A 20,564-nucleotide genomic window follows, 5' to 3' on the forward strand; every position below is an offset into this window, starting at 1 on the left:
AATATAACAATATAATTTATCATTATAAGTAAATAATTTATAATGCTTCATATATATATCTATCTATACACACATACATATATATATATACACACATACATACATGCATGCATCATATTATATATTTACAATACATTTAAAAACATGTACTTAGAGAAGCAGCATGGTCTAGAGGAAAGAGCACAGGTCCGGAAATCAGTGGACCTGGGAAGACAGATCCCAGCTTTGCCACATGTCTGCTGTGTGACCTTCGGCAAGTGGCTTCAGTTCTCTGTGCCTCAGTTACCCCATCTGTAAAATGGGAATTAAATCCTACTCCCTCCTACTTAGACTGTGAGCCCCATGTGTGACAGGGACTGTGTCCAACTTGATAAATGCGGATCTACCCCGGCACACAGAACAGACTTAGAAAGTACCATCGTTATTTTTTTATAACCCTTATTTATTTATTATTATAAGTGTGGTGGGGGTGGGGTTGTGGGTGGGGCAGCTATCAAATACCCCAAACAATCCTTTTTACCTGATGGAGGACATCCAGTGTGACTGGGTAGAAGAGATTTTCCACAATGATCCTTAAAACAGGGCTCTGCCCAACCATAACCATTCCAGCATCCATTGATGAGGTAGAGGCAGGAAGTGCCAGGTTTCCAGATTGAACAGAATTTACTGCCTGCAGAGCTGCCTGGGCAAGCTGGAAGACAACATTCCCATCCAGTTAGCATACAGTTATTTCTGCAGTTGAAACCTACAGGACAGCCCTGCAAGTTGTACCTTTGGGTGCAAATCCTGTCTTGTTTACTACAAGGATCTAGCAGGTTAAGCAAATCAAAAGAAGTACTTGAACACTTTCTCTATGCAGAGCACTGTACTACCTACTTGGAAGAGAATATTGAAGTTAGAAGATCCCTGACCTCAAGGAGATTAGGGTCTAGATGAAGAGGCGGCCATTAAAATAAACGAACAATAGGGGGAAGCAATAGTGTCTTAAGACTCCTCTTAAGGGGAGGTAGTGAGGTAATGTGGTTTTGAAATTTGAATGCTTGGGAGAAAAAGGGAGGGTAGAAGACATGATTAATCAGGGAAGACATCCTAAAGAAGATGAGAATTTCAGAAAGGCTTTGAAGATGGGGTAAGCTGATGTGTGCAGGTTGTAAAGCTGGGCAGCGTTTCTAGGCAGGGAGAGCAGTAAAAGGCAAGAGGTTGATGGGGAGATAGGTGGTGTTGTCCACCATGATGGAAGAGTCAGGGTTAAAAGAACAGCTAGGGAAGCAGCATGGTCCATTGGAAAGAGCATGAGCCTGGAGGTCTGGGACCTGGGCTCTATTCCCAGCTTCCTCTCACCTTCCCTCTATCAAAAACCTCAGTGGGACAGGGACTGTGTCTAGTCCGATTATTTTGTACCTAAACCCAGTACTTAGTACTTAGAAAGTGCTTAACAAGTACCACAATTGAACTGTTAGAAGATTTGAGATAGAAAATGAGAGATTCAGTTTTGCACATACCGAATCTCAGGAACTAGGTGGAACATTAGTGTAGAAGAGTCAGGGAGGCAGTAGAATATGAGATTACAATGGACAGGTCAAGTTTCCGTCAAAGGTAACTAAAAACCATTAAGCTTACATTAGTGTGTAGAACGTCTCTGACTTTCTTTATCAAATTATCTGAAGACACTTACGTCAGTACTCTGCCCTAAGAAAAAACTCCCCAAATAGCATCACTGATTTTATCCTACAATTGTTTTGTAAAAATTGAGTACTCAGCTCTTCTGAAGCATTCTGGTCAATAACTGTTATCTCAGGGCCAACATATTCACTATGAACATGCTCTAAAACACACAAACTCACACCCACACGGCACACACCCACTCATGCGTGCGTGCATGCATGCATGCAAGCCAGCACCTTCGTGAACCCATTTACCTCAACTCCAAAATAAAAAGACCCTCAAAACCACAACCATTTAACTTTTTATCCACATCTCCGCTTCTCAAAAACCGTGCATTCCTAGAAGCCTCCAATTATGACACCACCTAAATTTCTTCCGAACTTCTGGGGTACTTTCTTATCACTTAGTGGACAGTGCAGGGAACTAGGAGTCAGGATACCTGGGTTCTAGCCCAGTTCTACTACTTTTGCGTTGGGTGACCTTGGGCCAGATCACTTAACTCCTGGGCGCCTCAGTTTCTGCATCTGTAAAATGGGGATTTAATACTTTCTTTTTAATGGTACATTGTTAGTGCCTATTATTGTGCAGGCACTGAACAAGTCCCTCCCACTTCGTCCCGTGTGGGCAGATGGGAGTGTTTACCAAAGTTCTTGGCAACAAAGACAGTGCTTTAATAATGACCATATTAAAATTAAAAGTGTAATAAATCAAGAATGGTAAGGTTAAATGGCCTGACTCGTTAAACACAGTGCACATCTGACATCTTGCCAAGTCCCTGTCAATTTTACAGCAAACATGAATGATCATGCCCTTTCTCTTTCTTGCCTTGGGAAATGATGAGCAAGCTGGGGGTAATTAATTACAAATCCAATAATGGTAATCGTAATAATAATAACTGAAGTATTTGTTAAGCGCTTAGTATGGGGCCAAGCAGTGTTCCAAGCGTGGGGATAGACACGAGGTAATCAGGTTGGACACAGTCCTGCCCCACAAGGAGCTCACGACATTAATCCCCATTTTACTAGTAAGGGATCTGGAGGCACAGAGAAGTTAAGTGACTTGCCTAAGGTCACACGGCAGACAATGTGCTAGAGCTGGGATTAGAACCCTGGTCCTTTGACTCACAGGCAGGTCCTCTTTCCACGAGTCCACAGTGTTTCTCTTATTTTTTATAAAACAACAACAACAACAACAAAAGTTAAAAACTTACTGCTTGATTTGGAGAGTTCTCAGTTTCTGAGTTCCTTGTGGTTGGAAAACTGAATGTAGATGGGCGGTCTTCTAAGAACTGGAGGCACTGTGGCGTAATAACTTAGCATAGTGTTTGCTGCTTCCTCTGTGTTCATTTCTATGAAAGCCTAAAAGTAAATAATGTGTGACTGTAATAAACCTACTTCAGCCCTTATGAATCACTCTAAATCAGCTCAGTCAATCGGATATATTTACTAAGCGCTTACTGTGTGCACAGCACTGTACTAAGCGCTTGGGAGAGTACAATACAACAATATAACAGTCACATTCCCTGCTCATGAACTTAATGATGATGATAATGATGGCATTTATTAAGTGCTTAACTATGTGCAGAGACTTTTACACTGTGAGCCCACTGTTGGTGTAGGGACTGTCTCTATATGTTTGCCAACTTGTACTTCCCAAGTACATAGTACAGTGCTCTGCACACAGTAAGCGCTCAATAAATACAACTGATGGATTGATTGCAGAGCACTGTTTCTAAGCGCTGGGGAGGTTACATAGGCAATCAGGTTATCCCACAGGAGGCTCACAGTCTTAATCCCCATTTCACAGATGAGGTAACTGGGGCACAGAGACGTTAAGTAACTTGCCCAAAGTCTCATAGCTGACAATTGGCAGGAGCCGGGATTTTGAACCCATGACGTCTGACTCCAAAGGCCCGTGCTCTTTCCACTGAGCCACACTGCTGTGAGATGAGTTCCTTATTCACTTAAGCAGTTACTACTTTTGTTTTAAATTTCTCTCATATTCATGCCAAGGAAACGTGGACTATTCCTATGGGACTGAATTTGTTCCTCAAATGCTAGCCTTCTCACTGTACCGTGATTTCCCCTATCTCACCACCGACCCCCTGTCCACATCCCGCCTCTGGCCTGGAATGCCCTCCCTCCTCAAATCAAACAGACAATTACTCTCCCCATCTTCAAAGCCTTACTGAGAGGCACATCTCCTCCATGAAGCCTTCCCTGACTAAGCCCCCTTTCCTTCTCCCACTCCCTTCTGTGTTGCCCTGACTTGCTCCCGTTATTCATCCACTCTACTAAGGCACTAAGGGGTGGATACAAGCAAAGTTGGGTTGGACGTAGTCTCAATCCTCATTTTACAGATGAGGTAACTGAGGCACAGAGAAGTGAATTGATTTGCCCAAGGTCAAACAGCAGATATGTAGTGGAGTCAGGTTGAGAATCCATGATCTCGAGACCCCCAGGACCATGCTATCCACTGCACTATGCTTTCTGTTGCTTTTCTGATAATGATTGTACCTCGTTCTCGCCTGTCCCGCCATCAACCCCCCGGCCCACGACCTCCCCGGGGCCTGGAATGCCCTCCCTCTGCACATCCGCCAAGCTAGATCTCTTCCTCCCTTCAAAGCCTTACTGAGAGCTCACCTCCTCTAGGAGGCATTCCCAGACTGAGCCCCCTTTTTCCTCTCCTCCTCCCCATCTTCCCCACCCTAACTCCTTCCCCTCCCCACAGCACCTCTATATATGTTTGTACAGATTTATTACTCTATTTATTTTACTTATACATATTTAATATTATATTTATTTTGTCAATGATATGCATGTAGCTTTATTTCTATTTATTCTGATGACTTTACACCTGCCACACCATTTCGTTTTGTTGTCTGTCTCCCCTTTCTAGGACTGTGAGCCCATTGTTGGGTAGGAAAGTCTCTATATGTGCAATTGTACTTCCTATGAATAGTACAGTGCCTCTGCACACAGTAAGCGCTCAATAAATACGAATTGGAATGAAGAATGAATGAATGAATGAATGAATGAATTCATCCCACCTCCCAGCCCGATAGCACTTATATGCACATCTGTAATTAATTTATATAAACATGCCTCCCCATTTAGACTGTAGGCTCACTGTGGGCAAGTAATGTGTCTGTTTACTGCTACATCGTTCTCTCCCAAGTGCTCTGTACAGCGCTCTGCACACAGTAAGCACTCAATAAATAACTAAATAATAATGTCCCCTCAACTGTTATAGAGGATCACAATTAATCTAATAACTAAAAAAGCTGATAGTCTTTATTGCTATTATGGGGCAGCATAAAGTCAAAGTGACATGGTGGAGGCAGAGATCAACTTGGGAAAATGACTTCTGATATTTCCAAGCTGACAGGATTTTGCTTTTCCGTCAGAATGGCTGCTGTGAAAATAACTCAGGACCCTGGCCATCTTCCACAGGATGTGGCTCCTTTCACATAAAATTGCACCAACTCTTGAACCCCCAATGGTAAACGAATGGATTACCCCTGAACTTGTAATGAAGTGTACAACATTTGATTTGAGCTGCTTCTTTCAAGTGCAGGACGCATAGGTGATGCTTCATGACTTATCCCTTTAAGTAGACTTGTTGAGGATTAACTGTGATTATAGAACTTAAACATCTTGAATTCTACTATTAAATGCTCTTAAAGCTTAAGGAATAATGAGAGTGGAAATACATTAGATTGAGTCTCAGGTTAGCTAGGGGCATATTACATCAAATCAAATCAATAAAAGATTAATTTAGACCAGGTCTATGTGGGATTTATGTGTAAAATTTACACATCTTGTGGAGGTGTGTGAGAGAAAGTTTAACAACCATTTGCAAAGCTCAGAGACTGGCAATATATGGCAGTTTCCACTGATGAAACACCATGGGGCAGTGAATCAATAGCTCAAAAACTATATTAATGAACAGGAGTGGTATACTACTACCAAGAAAATCACAGCTAAAACACAGTATTTACCTGTTTGTGAATTCCAGATATTGAGAGATTTTTACCAGAGAAATGTTCTCACTTTAGAGATTACGTATTTCTCCATGCTACATGACTTGGTTTAGGTGCTTAAAACACTAGGAAGAGAAAAATCTCTTTCTTTAAATGGTACTAAGTGCTCACTATTTGTCAAGCACTGTTTTAAGCACTGGGTTAATACAAGATAGTTAGGTGGGTCCCAATCCCTGCCCCACATATGGCTCAAAGTCTAAATCAGAGGGAGGAAGATTTAATCCCCATTTTACGGATGAGGCAACTGATGCACAATTTAAGTGACTTGCCCAAGATCGCACAGCACACAAGTGGCAGGACTGGGATTGGAACCCCGGTCCTCTGACTCCTAGGCCCATGCTCTTCCTTCTAGCCCTTGCTGCTTCTTCAGATGAATGCACTTTTTCAGATCAGATACAATGCTTCAGTCAAAATCTCATAATTTTGAAAAATCCAATCATTTGTAAAATTGCAGAGTTAGAGGGCTGAATTTTCTTTTGTTTGCTATTAAAAGGACAATGGCACCAGAGTGCTGATTAAAACAATGACCCGGCTGACTTACTTGAGTGCCCCAGCCTCCTGCCCCAATGGCTATCACCTCTCCAACCAAGCAAACTTACTGATGGTTGCACTGACTGAAACAGGTTAGAGAAGCAGCCTGGCCTAGTAGTGGATAGAGCACGGGTCTGAAAGTCATAAGGACCTGGGTTATAATTACGCCTCTACCATTTGTTTGCTATGTGACCTTAGGCAAGTCACTTCACTCTTCTGTGCCTCAGTTACCTCTTCCATGAAATGGGAATTAAGACTGTAAGCCTCATGTGGGACAGGGGTTGTGTCCAACCTGATTAGCTTATATCCCAGTGCTTAGTACAATGCCTGGAACATAGCAAGCACTTAAATATCCTTAAAAAAAGTATTTATTCTCCCAAGTCCCTCCTTCTAGACTTTACTTAAAATTCACTCGATTAAGATTTACAGATGAATACCTCCTGATCTAGCTTTCCCTTTCCAGCGGTCTATGGTTTCTTTATTTGGTTTTATGTCACAGGCAGCTTTTGGTTCAAGTCTGTACTTGAGCTCAGACCTAGGTTTTGTCCTGTCTTGTTCATTAGGATGGAAGCATCATAGGATAGGGACTGTATCAATTTATGGTGGGGACATAGTATTTCCTTGTAAACATCTTTTAAGAGGGTCTATTCACCCCGTAACTGGCACAGATCCTTGTCATGGTTTCAAATTATTTTCATTAGATTTTTCAAAGCACATTATCATTTCACAAGTGGGAGGTGGGACAGACTCTGAAATATCAGCATTGTCCTGCCAATGTGGAGACATCTGGATATCTCACTCAGGGAAAATGTACCTTTGTTTTTCATGAGAAAGGACGGAATCTGGTGTTATCATTATTGAATGCTAGCAAACAAAGTCAGATTCAAAGTCCTAATTGTCTGACTATATCAATCAATGGTATTTATTGAGTGTGTAGAACACTGTACAAAACACTTGGGAGAGTACAATAGTGTTAGTAGACCTTATGCTGCTCTTGCGGAGCTTATAGTCTGGCAATTTTAAGTTAGGCAACTGTAGAAGCCACATTACCTTATTCAGAATACTTCTGTGAGGTTTTTTTGCTGCTTCTAGAAGTCCAATAGAAATGACTCATGAAACCTGTGGTCAGCAGCAGAAACCATGGTAGCAAGTGGGTCGGCATCAGGGAAGAATGGACTCCATCAGTTGTGGCTGCACCTCACTGGCTACTGTTCTCATCACTCCGAGTTGCTAAACAGGGGCAGGATTGGCTAACACAGCTCCTCTAGACTGTAAATTCATTGTGGTCAGGAAATATGTCTTTTTACTGTTGCATTGTACTATCCCAAGTGCTCAGAACAGTGCTCTGCACACAGTAAGCACTAAATAAATAATAATAATAATTGCATTATTTGTTAAGCACATTCTGTGTGCTAGAAACTGTACTAAACCGCTGGGGTGGATACGAGCAAATTGGGTTGGACACAGTCCTTGTCCCACATTGGGATGAAAAACTTAACCCCCATTTTACAAATGAGGTAACTGAGGCACAGAGAGGTGAAGTGACTTGCCCAAGATCTCACAGCAGACACGTGGCAGAGCCGGGATTAGAACCCATGACCTTCTGACTCCCAAGCCTGTGCTTTAGCCACCACGCCATGCTGCCTCCCTGACTGACAGTCTAGAGGGGGTGACAGGCATTAATATAAATACTTAAAATGACAGATATGGACATAAGTGCTTTTTAGGCTGCAGTGGAGGATACATAAAGGGAGCAAGTCAAGGTGGCACAGGCTGGTCATTTATCCAGTGAAAACTGCTGTAAAAAACAGTTATATAACCTGGGTGGAGGCGGTAGATTATATAGACTATTTCAGTTGGATGATGGTCTAGTTCTGTGTGGAAGACTAATGATTTTGTTGGTTTTGGATACCAAACTGACAACAAATTGCAGTCTGCCGTATGGCATAGACCATACCTCTTGCCGTAAGGCATAGACCATACCCTCTACAGGGGAAGTTGAGAACGATTGGTGCTGTTAAATGGAATATTTCACACCTCACCGGCAGCTTTTCTGTCAAGTATTAACATCTTTAAAATTCACATTTTAATTTCTGCTATATTAATGTTTATTAATATATTAATAATCCCCCTTCTAGAACTGTGAACCCATTGTTGGGAAGGGACCGTCTCTACATGTTGCCAACTTGGACTTCCCAAGCGCTTAGTACAGTGCTCTGCACACAGTAAGCGCTCAATAAATACAATTGAATATTAAACAAACCTTTTCTAATGTCATATGTAGAAATGTATAATTTTAATGTTTAAAATGGAACTAAGAGCTGCTGTGTAATTGGTAATTTGTTCCTGTATGATTGTTTTTGAACTGTCAGGAGTCCCCACCATTCCTCCCTTACTCTTTTCTCCAACAAGCAATCCTAGAACACTTCCACAATCTGCTTCCTCCGCTCTTGCATTGATGCAGATAAATGGAGCTGGGCAGAAAACCAGGCTCCAGGTCAATTTTTCCAAGCACAATTGACATTTCGATGCTATAATTCAGCTGCTTTCTGTTCAATAACTCTAATTCTCCTCTCTCATGGACTTCACAGGCCTACAACTCCTACTAGCTCCAACAAACCTTTATTTCTCCCTTGAAGTTCCCACTCCCCCCTACCAACATCCATCCCTAACTCCTGACGATCTCCACGACTACTCTGTTGATAAAATCAAACTCATCATTTGACTACCTTGTTGTGAGTAGGGGATGTGTTTATTGTTGTACTGTACTCTACAAAGCACTTAGTACAATCCTCGGCACACAGTAAGTGCACAATAAATACGACTGTATGAATGACTACCCAAAATCTCCACAACACTCTTCACCTGCTTCTTCTGGCTTCACAGCCATCTCCCAAGAGGAGACCTGCAGGGTGCTCTAAAAATTCACCCACTCTAAATGCATTTCTGACTCTGTCCCCTCCTCTGGCATTCCTGCTCTCTCTCCCTCCCTCCAGGCTCGCATCTCCTCCTGCCTTCAGGACATCTCCATCTGGATGTCTGCCCGCCACCTAAAACTCAACATGTCCAAGACTGAACTCCTTGTCTTCCCTCCCAAACCTTGCCCGCTTCCTGACTTTCCCATCTCTGTTGATGGCACTACCATCCGTCCCGTCTCACAAGCCCGCAAACTTGGTGTCATCCTCGACTCCGCTCTCTCATTCACCCCTCACATCCAAGCCGTCACCAAAACCTGCCGGTCTCAGCTCCACAACATTGCCAAGATCCGCCCTTTCCTCTCCATCCCAACCACTACCCTGCTCATTCAAGCTCTCATCCTATCCCGTCTGGACTACTGCATCAGCCTTCTCTCTGATCTCCCATCCTCGTGTCTCTCTCCACTTCAATCCATACTTCATGCTGCTTATCTTTGTTCAGAAACGCTCTGGGCATATTACTCCCCTCCTCAAAAATCTCCAGTGGCTACCGATCAATCTGCGCATCAGGCAGAAACTCCTCACGCTGGGCTTCAAGGCTCTCCATCACCTCGCCCCCTCCTACCTCACCTCCCTTCTCTCCTTCTACAGCCCAGCCCGCACCCTCCACTGCTAATCTCCTCACCGTGCCTCGTTCTCGCCTGTCCCGTCGTCGACCCCCGGCCCACGTCATCCCCACGGCCTGGAATACCCTCCCTCTGCCCAGCCGCCAAGCTAGCTCTCTTACTCCCTTCAAGGCCCTAATGAGAGCTCACCTCCTCCGGGAGGCCTTCCCAGACTGAGCCACCTCCTTCCTCTCCCCCTCGTCCTCCCCTCCATCCCCCCGTCTTACCGCCTTCCCTTCCCCACAGCACCTGTATATACCTGTATATTCCTGTTTGTACATATTTATTACTCTATTTATTTATTTATTTATTTGTTTATTTATGTGTTTATATATTTATTTATTTATTTATTTATTTATTTATTTTACTTATACATATCTATTCCATTTATTTTATTTTGTTAATATGTTTGGTTTGGTTCTCTGTCTCCCCCTTCTTGACTGTGAGCCCACTGTTGGGTAGGGACTGTCTCTATATGTTGCCAACTTGTACTTCCCAAGTGCTTAGTACAGTGCTCTGCACACAGTAAAAGCTCAATAAATACGATTGATTGATTGATTGATTCACTTCTTTGCCACCAGTTCTCTTCTTGACTCTCTGTAGTTTGGCTTTCTGCATTCTCCATATTTTGCTCCTACCTCTCCAACCACTCCTTTGGTTGCATTCTTATTGTGGGCATCTCTCAAGAGTTTGATCAGGGTTCTCTACCCTTTTTTTACTCTCCCTCTCTCTCCCTCTAGCCCATCTGACCCACAGTCTCACATCTCCTCTAGCTTCCACGATTCCTCCACTCTGCCCGCCCAGCCAGCATCTCAAGACTCAATGTGTCTACACTAACAATCAATCAGTCAATGGAATCGGGAAGCAGCAAGGTTTAGTGGAGAAAGCACTGGTCTGGGAGTCCAAAGGTCATGGGTTCTAATTCTGGCTCCGCCGCATGTCTGCTGTGTGACCTCGGGCAAGTCACTTCACTTCTCTGTGCCTCAGTTACCTCATCTGTAAAAATGATCTCGGTTACCCTCATCTGTGATCCCCATGTGGGACAGGGACTGTATCCAACCCCACTTGCTTGTATCCACCCCAGGGTTTAGTATAGTGCCTGGCACATAGTAAGTACTTAACGAACAGCACAATAATAATGGTTATTATTGTTATTTTCATTAATTTATTGAGCACTTACTATGTGCAGAGCACTGAACTAAGTGCTTATGAGAGTACAGTAAGACAGAGTGGGTAAGCATGTTCCCTGCCCACAACGGATTTACAGTTTAGAATGGGAGACAGACATTAATATAAACAATTTATAATACAGAATTTATAGGTATGTACCTATGTGCCAGGAGGCTTAGTATGGGCTGAATTCCAAATCCTCAAAGGTCATAGATCCAAGTGCATAGACAACACAGAAGGGAGGGGGAACTGGAGAAATGAAGGCTTAATTGGGGAAGGCTTCTTGGCAGAGGTTTGACCTTAATAACGCTTTGAAGGTGGGGAGAGTGGTAGTCTGAAGTATATGGAAGGGGAATTCCAAGCGTCCAGGCCAGGAGGATGTGGGATAAGGGCCAGTGGTGAGATAGATAAGATTGAGGCACATTCACCTTTTCTCTCTAAACTCACTCTTCTTCCCCCTAACTTCCATATATCAGATAAATGAACCATGCTCCCTGTCCTAGAATCTTGCAATCTTGTTGTCATCCTTGAATTTTTGCCATCCTTCAATTCTCACATCCAGGCCTTGGCCAAATCCTTCCAGTTTTTCCTGAACAGCACTCCCTGGATTTTCCCCTTCCTCTCCACCCAAATTGCTGCCATTCAGAGTATGCCGTAGTCTTGCCACAACTACCCAATTGAATAAGTGTCCCCATTCACCACTCAGCCTCCAGCCTCTCCCCATTTCAAACTGTATAACACAACCCTACCTTTCTGTGTCTCTTTGTAACAACGAAAGTGCCCCATAATCGGCTTCAAGGCTCCCCACCCTGTCACCCCATCTAATCTGCTTCCCCTCTTTCCCAGCTATTCCAATTCATTCTCTTCATTCCTCCCAAGCTAACTCTCTTGCTGCATCTGTAGTGATTCTCCTCTCCTCCCCTCACTTGCACTGTTCTCCAGCTTTTGAGCTTCCTCCATCCTTACAGTTGGATCACCGGTCTCTTCGGGTCTCAAGCCTTTCTAAAACCCACCTCCACCAAGAAGGCTGACCCATATTATTCCTTCATCCAGTTCCAGTACCTATGAAGATACTTATGCCCTTCTTACCACTTATGTATAAATGAGTACTCCGTTATGTATTCTGATCACTTTAGTTGTATGGGCAGAGACTGTGTCACTTCATTGTTCTGAACTTCTTACAACCCCTTACCAAGTGGGATGTCAAATATTCCATAATAATCCCAGAGGGACTCGGAACAAACAATGATGTCTTAGTCATGATGTCCTGATGCAAGTCTAAGTGTTTCCTCTCTGATCAACCTGACTACAATTTCTCAATACCTGACTTTTGCCTTTCAGCATAAGAAGGTTGGTGACCTTGCTGAAAGGTAATCCCAAGGAAATAACTTCTGCTTCTGTGACATCACTGGGAAGTTTTTGACCATGGATTACACGGGAAGGGATCCCTGTGTTTCTGTTGTCACCCTTAGATTTCTTGCTGTCATTTCCATTAGCTGGCAAAAGAAAAATAAGCAATTAAACACCAATATTATGAACAAAGAGATTTTAAAGACATACACAATGTTTCATTTTACAGCATGGCCTAGTGGAAAAAGCACAGGCCTGAAGGTCAGAAGACCTTTGTTCTACCCCCAGTTCTGCCACATGTCTGCTGTGTGACCTTCCTTGGGCAAGCCACTTAAATTACCTGGACCTCAGTAGCCTCATCTGTAAAATGGGGATTAAAAGCCCCGTGAAGAACGTGGACTGTGTCCAACCTGATTAGCATGAATCTACTCCAGCACTTAGTACAATGCTTTGTACACAGTAAGCGCCTAACCAATACCATAAAAACAAAACTTCTCACTGTTGGCTTTAAAGCTCTCCATTACTTTGCCCCCTTTTTTTTTTACCTCACCTCCCTTCTCTCCTTCTACATCCCAGCCCGCACACTCTGCTCCTCTGGTGCTAACCTTCTCGCTGTGCCTCGATCTCGCCTGTCCTGCCGTAGACCCCTGGCCCACATCCTACCTCTGGCCTGGAATGTCCTCCCTCCTCAAATAATAAGAATAATGATAATGATGGCATTTACTAAGTGCTTAGCGTGTGCAAAGCACTGTTCTAAGCGCTGGGGAGGTTACAAGGTGATCAGGTTGTCCCACATGGGGCTCACAGTCTTCACCCCCATTTTACAGATGAGGGAACCGAGGCCCAGAGAAGTGAAGTGACTTACCCAAAGTCACACAGCTGACAATTGCCAGAGCCGGGATTTGAACCCATGACTCTGACTCTCAAGCCCGTGCTCTTTCTACTGAGCCATGCTGCTTCTCTGCCAAGCAACCACTCTTCCCTGCTTCAAAGCCCTACTGCAGGCACAGCTCCTCCAAGAGGGCCTCCCAGACTTAAGCCCCTTGTCCCTCAGCTCCCCCTCCCTTCTGCGTCACCTCGACTTGCTCCCTTTCCTCTTCCCCCACGTCCCCCCGCCGTAGTACGTATGTTTATAAGCATGTGTCTATAATTCTACTTAATTTTACTGAAGCCTGTTTACTTGTTTTGATGTCTGCCCCACCCCCCACCCCCCGGCCCCAGTCTGTAAGCCCTTCATGGGCAGGGGCTGTCCCTCTTTAACAATAATGATAGTATCTGTTAAGCACTTACTATGTTGAAAGCACTGTTCTAAGCGCTGGCACTGTTCTAAGCTCTTTATCGCTGTACTGTACTTTCCAAGCATTTAGTACAGTGCTCTGCACACAGCGCTCAATAAATACAATTGAACGGAATGAATGAAAACAAAGCATACAAACAAAAGCCCTAAAACTATATTTTCCCCTATCAATCTTGGCTTCCTCGATCTCATTTACAGAAAATTGTCTAGGTAAAGTCAAACTATGAAGACACACCAAGTTTCCCCACTTTTTCCTTTCCTCACCAGAGTTTGAAGTCGTTTTCACATATACGTTTCTTAGTTTTGATCAGCATTAAAATGGAAGCAAATCTAAGCAAAATGAAGCACCTCCCCAAGACTGCTAACGGACAATGCCTCACAATCCCGGCCCAAGTAAAGCTGGAAAGAGGTCTACATATTTAACGCAATTGGGGAAATAAACAGAATAAGCAACATATAAAGGTATGGGGCAGTTTTTTTAAAATACCAAAGGGACTATTTTTTAATGGTATCTGTTAAGCACTTAACTATGTGCCAGGCACTGTACTAAGTGCTGGGGTAAATACATGATAGTTAGGTTGGACACAGTCCATGTCCCACATGGGGCTCACAGTTTTCATCTCCATTTTTACAAATGGGGGAACTGAAGCCCAGAAAACGGACGTGACTCGCCCAAACTCATACAGCAGACAAGTGGAAGAGACAGGACTAGACCCCAGGCCCTTCTGGGTTCAGGTGCTAGGTTTCCAAAATATTTTGGACAATTTTACCTGAAGATGGGTTGTTGCTCATGATAAGAGGTGGTCCGTTGGTAACACAAGTAGCGAAAAGTTTGTCAGATCCCCGCTACAAGAGAAAAGGAAAACGGCAAGTTCCACTGTTTCCTAAATTTCATTCAAATTCTCTTAGAACAAAAGAACAATTCAGAATCTGACTGGAATTGCTGAATATTGAAATTGGTTGCATAGCCTTAATTTGGATGCAAAACCTACTTGCAAAGGGTTGGAAATAATGCATTTAATTGTTTCATGCTACACTGCTTTGTTCTTTCCATACCCATAATTGTCAGGCCGCAAAAAACACCAATATAGAAAGGGAAAATATAATTCACCTGTCAAATTATACACCTCCCTAGAATTTTATAAATCCTATCAAAGATGAAAGAAATCCTTAGTAACAGTTAGCAACTAGCAAAAGACATAAAATGTTGGGCTACAAATGTTTAATCCTTTAAATGAACCTTCGGGACTTCTTTGAAAAGTGGGTTTGACCTTGCCACAATTATCCAGCATTAAGCTCTCTCAGGGGCCTGTTCACTGATGAATGAACAGAAACAGTCACATCTACTTATCAGAAATATTCAGACCCTTCAAGGAAAGACCTTTTTTCTAGTTCTGACTGTAAATGAAGGCCTGCAGAACTTGAGCTTTCACTGAATACAATGAGAGTTCAAGGGAAATGGTCAAATCGGTTGTTCGGTATCACTGTTCTCTAATGACTATGATGAACATGTAAATCAATCTTGGCTCATTTCAAACACCCAGAACCATACGTTTTTATTCCCCTTTGACAAGCCTCGGTTAGACTGTTAGTCACTTCCCTTCTCTCCTTCTACATCCCAGCCTGCACACTCCACCTCTGGTGCCGCTAACCTTCTCACTGTGCCTCAATCTCTCCTGTCTCGATGCTGACCCCTGGTGTGGGGTCATTCTCCCTCTGGCCTGGAACGGCCTCCCTCCTCAAATCCACCAAACAATCACTCTTCCCCGCTTCAAAGCCCTACTGAGAAGCAGCGTGGCTCAGTGAGAAGCAGCGTGGCTCAGTGGAAAGAGCCCGGGCTTTGGAGTCAGAGGTCATGGGTTCAAATCCTGGCTCCGCCAATTGTCAGGTGTGTGACTTTGGGCAAGTCACTTAACTTCTCTGGGCCTCAGTTACTTCATCTGTAAAATGGGAATTAAGACTGTGAGCCCCCTGTGGGCCAACCTGATCACCTTGTTACCTCCCCAGCGCTTACAACAGTGCTTTGCACACAGTAAGCGCTTAACAAATGCCATCATCACTATTATTATTCTTACTGAAGGCTCACCTCCTCCAAGAGGCCTTCCCAGACTAAGCCCCCTTTTCTTCAGCTCCCCTGCCCCGGCCTTCCAAGTCACCTTGACTGGTTCCCTTTGCTCTCCCCATCCCCCAACCCCTGCCCCATAGCACTTATGTATATATTTATACATCTAAAATTCTATTTATTTATACTGATGCCTGTTTACTTGTTTGGATTCTGCCTCGCCTCCTCTAGACTGTAAGCCCTTTGTGGACAGGGATTGTCTCTACTGCTGTATTGTACTTTCCAAGTGCTTAGTACTGTGCTCTGCACACAGTAAGCGCTCAATAAATATGATCGAATGAATGATCAATAATAATAATAATAATGGTATTTATTAAGTGCTTACGATGTGCCAAGCACTGTTCTAAGCACTGGGGTAAGATACAAGGTCATCAGGGTGTCCCACATGGGGTTCACAGTCTTAACCCCCATTTTACAGATGAGGTCACTGAGGCCCAGATAAGTTAAGTGACTGGCCCAAAGTCACAATGCTGACAAGCGGCAGAGCAGGGATTAGAACCCACGACCTCTGACTCCCAAGCCCGGGTTTACACTTAGTATACGCCAAGTACAGTGCTTCGTACTGCAGTAGACATCAGGTTATTGCTTTAACCTCAATCAATCAATCAATCAATCAATGAGTCGTATTTATTGAGTGCTTACTTTGTGCAGGGCGCAGTACTAAGCCCTTGGGAGAGCACAACACCGACAATATACAGACCAGTCCCTGCCCACAATGAGCCTTCAGTCAAGAGGGGGAGACAGTCATTAATACAAATAAATAAAGAGAAGCAGCATAGCCTAGTGGATAGAGCACAGTCCAGGAAGTCAGAAGGACCCAGGTTCTAATCCCAGCTCCACCACTTGTCTGCTATGCAGCCTTGGGCAAATCACTTCACTTCTCTGTGCCTCCGTTAGCTCATCTGTTAAATGGAAATTAGGACTGTGAGCCTTATGTGGGACAGGGACCCTGTACAACCTGATTAACTTATGTCTACCCCAGCTCTTCATTCAGTGCCTGGCACATAGTAAGTGATTAACAAATACCACAGTAAATAAATCAATTAAGAAATAAAATTGAGGATATGGACATAAGTGCTGTGGGGCTGGGGTGGTGAATAAAGGGAGCAGGTCAAGATGACACAGAAGGGAGTGGGAAAAGAGGATATGAGGGCTTAGTCGGGGAAGATCTCTTGGAGGAGATGTGCCTTCAATAAGGCCTTGAAGGTGTGGAGAGTGGTTGTTTGTTGGATATGAAAAGCGAGGACATTCCCAAGCGCTTAGAACACACAGTAAGCACTCAATAAATACGACTGAATGAATGAATGAATGAGTGAATGAGTGAATGAATGACAAGGGCAAGAGGTTGGCGGTGATATAGACGAGATCGAGGAACAGTGAGACGGTTAGCGATAGAGGAGCCAAGTATGTGGACTGAGTTGTAATAGGAGAGTAGTGAGGTGACGAAGGAGGGGGCAAGGTGATTGAGTGCTTCAAATCCAATGGTAAGGAGTTTCTCTTTGATGCGGAGGTGGATGGGCAAGCACCGGCGGTTCTTGAGGAGTGGGGAAACACGGCCTGAATGATTTTGTAGAAAAATGATCTGTGCAGCAGAGTGTAGTAGGGACTGGAGTGGGGAGAGACAGGGGGCAGGGAGGACAGTAAGAAGGCCAATTCAGTCTTCAAGGCGGGATAGGATAAGTGCTTGGATTAACATGGTAGCAGTTTGGATGGAGAGGAAAGGATGGATTTTAGTGAAGTTGTGAAGTTTGAACCGAAAGGATTTAGTGACAGGTTGAATAAGTTGGTTGAATGAGGGAGAGGAGTTAAGGACAATGCCAACGCCACATAGGGCTCAGTCTAATAGCTCCTGCAAGCTCGGCTCCTCCTCTAGACTGCATGCTGGTTGAGGGCAGGGAATGTCTCTCTCATATTGTTGTGCTGTACTTTCCCAAGCACTTAGTACAATGCCCTACACACGGCAAGCACTCAAGAAATACCAATTGACTGATCGATTGATTATCCTTGACTCATCTCAGTACTTTAACCAACATATTCTGTCAACCGATCTTGTTGATTCTAACACCACCGTTCCAGAGTCTGCACCTTCCTATGCATTCAAACTGCCTCCAGGCTAATTCAAGCACTTATCACATCCCAATTCTTCTATGGGCATCAGCCTCACTGACTTCCCTATCCACTCTCCTCACTCAAGTCCTAGTTTCACTTTGATGTCCAAATCATTTTTTCAGAAAAACCATTTAGTTCATGTCTCCCCACTCCTCAAAACAGAAACTCTTTACCTTCAGCTTTTAAGACCCTCAAAGCAGCTCTCTCTCTCTTCCTACCTTACCTCACTGACCTCCATCTGCAACCCAGCCCACATACTCAGCTCCTCTAACACCAACCTACCCACTAAACCTTAACCTCTTTTTCCTGACCAACCCCCTGCCCACATCCTACCTTGAGCTTGGAACTCCCTCCCCTTTCAAATACCACCACCACTCTCCCCATGTTTCATGGGGGGTGGGGTGGGGAGCAGGGGGAGGAGGGGAGCAAGAACAAGGCTCAGTGAATAGACTAAAGTTTAGACAAATTATTTTTATGCTTAACTAATTATAATTATCACAGTGGCACTGTACTACAGGACAAGCACTATACTAAGTGCTGGGGTAGATGCAAGATTATCAGAGAATATCCAGTTAATCAATCAAATGATCGGTCAATGGTATTTACTGAGTGTTTATAGTGTGCGGTCCACTGTACTAAGCATTTGGGAGAGTACAATATAACGGAGTTGGTAGAAACGTTCTCTGCCTACAACAAGCTTACAGTCTAGGCAGGGAGACAGACATGAATATGAATAAATAAATTACGGATATGTATGGAATGGCTTTGGGTTTGGCAAAGAGGTGCATAAAGGATGCAAATCCAAGTGTGCAAGGGTGGCGTAGAAGGGATTGAGAGAAGAGGAAATGAGAGCCTAGTCAGGGAAGGACTCTTGGAGGAGATGTCAAACACACTAATCAATCAGTCATCAATCATTTGTATCTACTGAGTACTTACAGTGTGCAGAGCACTGTACTAGGCACTTGGGAGAGTACAACATAACATGCTCCCTTCCCGCAATGAGCTTACAACCCAGAGGGGGTGATTTTATATATACACACACACTTTATATATATAAATACATGCATATAATACATACATATGCTATTAATGTTAACATTAATATAACTAAATTACAGATATGTACATAAGTGCTGTGGGGCTGAGGATGGGGTGAATAATTCATTCATTCATTCAATCGTATTTACTGAGTGCTTAGCACTATACTATGCGCTTGGGAAGTACAAATCGGCAACAAATAGAGATCGTCCCTACCCAACAACGGGCTCACAGTCTAGAAGAGAATAATAAATGCAAATACAAGTGCAAGGGTGATGCCGGAGGGAGAGGGAGAGGAGATAACAAGGAAATTAGGGAAGCCTCTTGCTGGAGATGCGCCTTCAGTAGGGCTTTGAGGGTGGGGACAGTGATCATCTGCTGGATATGAAGAGGGAGGGCATGCCAGACCAGAAGCAGGACAATGGGTGGCAAGATAGATGAGTCTCAGGTACAGTGAGTACACTGATATTAGAGGACTGAAGTGTGTGGGCAGGGTTGTAGTAGGAAAGCAGCAAAGAAAAGTAGGAAGGGGCAAGATAATTGAATGGTTCAAAGCCAGTAGTAAGGAGTTTCTGTTAGATGCACAGGTGGATGGGCAACCACTGGAGCTTCTTAAGGAGTGGGGAAATTCGGACGGGACGTGTTTGCAGGAAAATGAGTGTAGTCTGGATTACAGTCAGGGAGATTCAGCAAGGACACCGTATGCAGTAATCAAGGTGGGAGAAGGTAAAAGCTTGGATTAATGTGACAGCAATGGGGATGGAGAGGAACAGGAGGATTTTAGCCATGCTGTGAAAGTTTAACCTCCAGAATTTAGTAACAGATTGAGTAAGTAAGTTAAATGAGAGATGAGTAAAGGATAACGCTAAGGTTATGGGCTTGTGAGACACGAAGGATGGTGGGGCTGTCTTCAGTGATGGGAAAGTCAAGGGGAAGACAGAGTTTGGGTGGGATGATGCAGAGTTCTGTTTTGGACACGTGAAGGTTGAGGCGTCAGTGGGACATCCAACTAGAGATAACCTGAAGGCAGGAGGAACTGTGAGACTGCACAGCAGAAGAGCCATCAGGGCTGGAGAAGTAGATTTGGGAATCAACTGCATACAAGACGATAGTTGTAGCCACAGGAGTGGAGTGAGTTCTCCAAAAGAGTGAGTGTAAACGGAGAATAGGAATAGATTAGACTAGACTAGACTAGACTAGACTAGACTAGACTAGACTACCATAGAACAGAAGAGAAGATGTGCCTTCAATAAAGCTTTGAAGGTGGGGAGAGTGATTATCAGATATGAAGAGGGAGGGGGGTCCTGGACAGAGGCAGGACACGGGTCGAGGTTCAGTAAGCAGCTTAGCACTGTTGTGGTTGTTATCTTGTACTGTTAAATCGTGTCCAACCTGTAGCGACGCCATGGGCACATCTCTCCTGGAATGCCCCACCTACATCTGCAGTCGTTCTGGTAGTGTGTCCATAGTGTTTTCTTGGGAAAAATATAGAAGTGGTTTACGATTGCCTCCTTCCACAGCTTAGCATTAGCATACTGAAATGTGTTGGCGACGTGAGGTAGGAGGGGGCAAGGTGATTGAGTGCTTGGAAGACTACGGTAAAGAGTTTCTGTTTGACGCATAGGTGGATGGGCAACCACTGGAAGTTTCTGAGGAGTGG

The 20,564-nt window shown here is 44.0% G+C and overlaps 1 protein-coding gene across 1 annotated transcript in view; it reads right to left on the reverse strand.

Annotated features, from left to right (window-relative positions):
- Positions 1–20,331, reverse strand: part of LOC119946729 (polypyrimidine tract-binding protein 1-like) — a 47,263-nt gene extending 26,932 nt beyond the window's left edge. Inside the window, 6 exon segments of the mRNA XM_038768148.1 lie at positions 521–691; positions 2,876–2,899; positions 2,901–3,023; positions 12,312–12,484; positions 14,406–14,481; positions 20,297–20,331. Of these exon segments, the coding sequence (XP_038624076.1) occupies positions 521–691; positions 2,876–2,899; positions 2,901–3,023; positions 12,312–12,484; positions 14,406–14,481; positions 20,297–20,311 (582 nt within the window). The 5' untranslated portion in view covers positions 20,312–20,331.
- Between the last annotated feature and the right edge of the window lie 233 nt (positions 20,332–20,564).

Source organism: Tachyglossus aculeatus, chromosome Y3 (genome assembly GCF_015852505.1).
Source record: "Tachyglossus aculeatus isolate mTacAcu1 chromosome Y3, mTacAcu1.pri, whole genome shotgun sequence".
In the NCBI taxonomy this organism is placed as follows: Eukaryota; Metazoa; Chordata; class Mammalia; order Monotremata; family Tachyglossidae; genus Tachyglossus; species Tachyglossus aculeatus.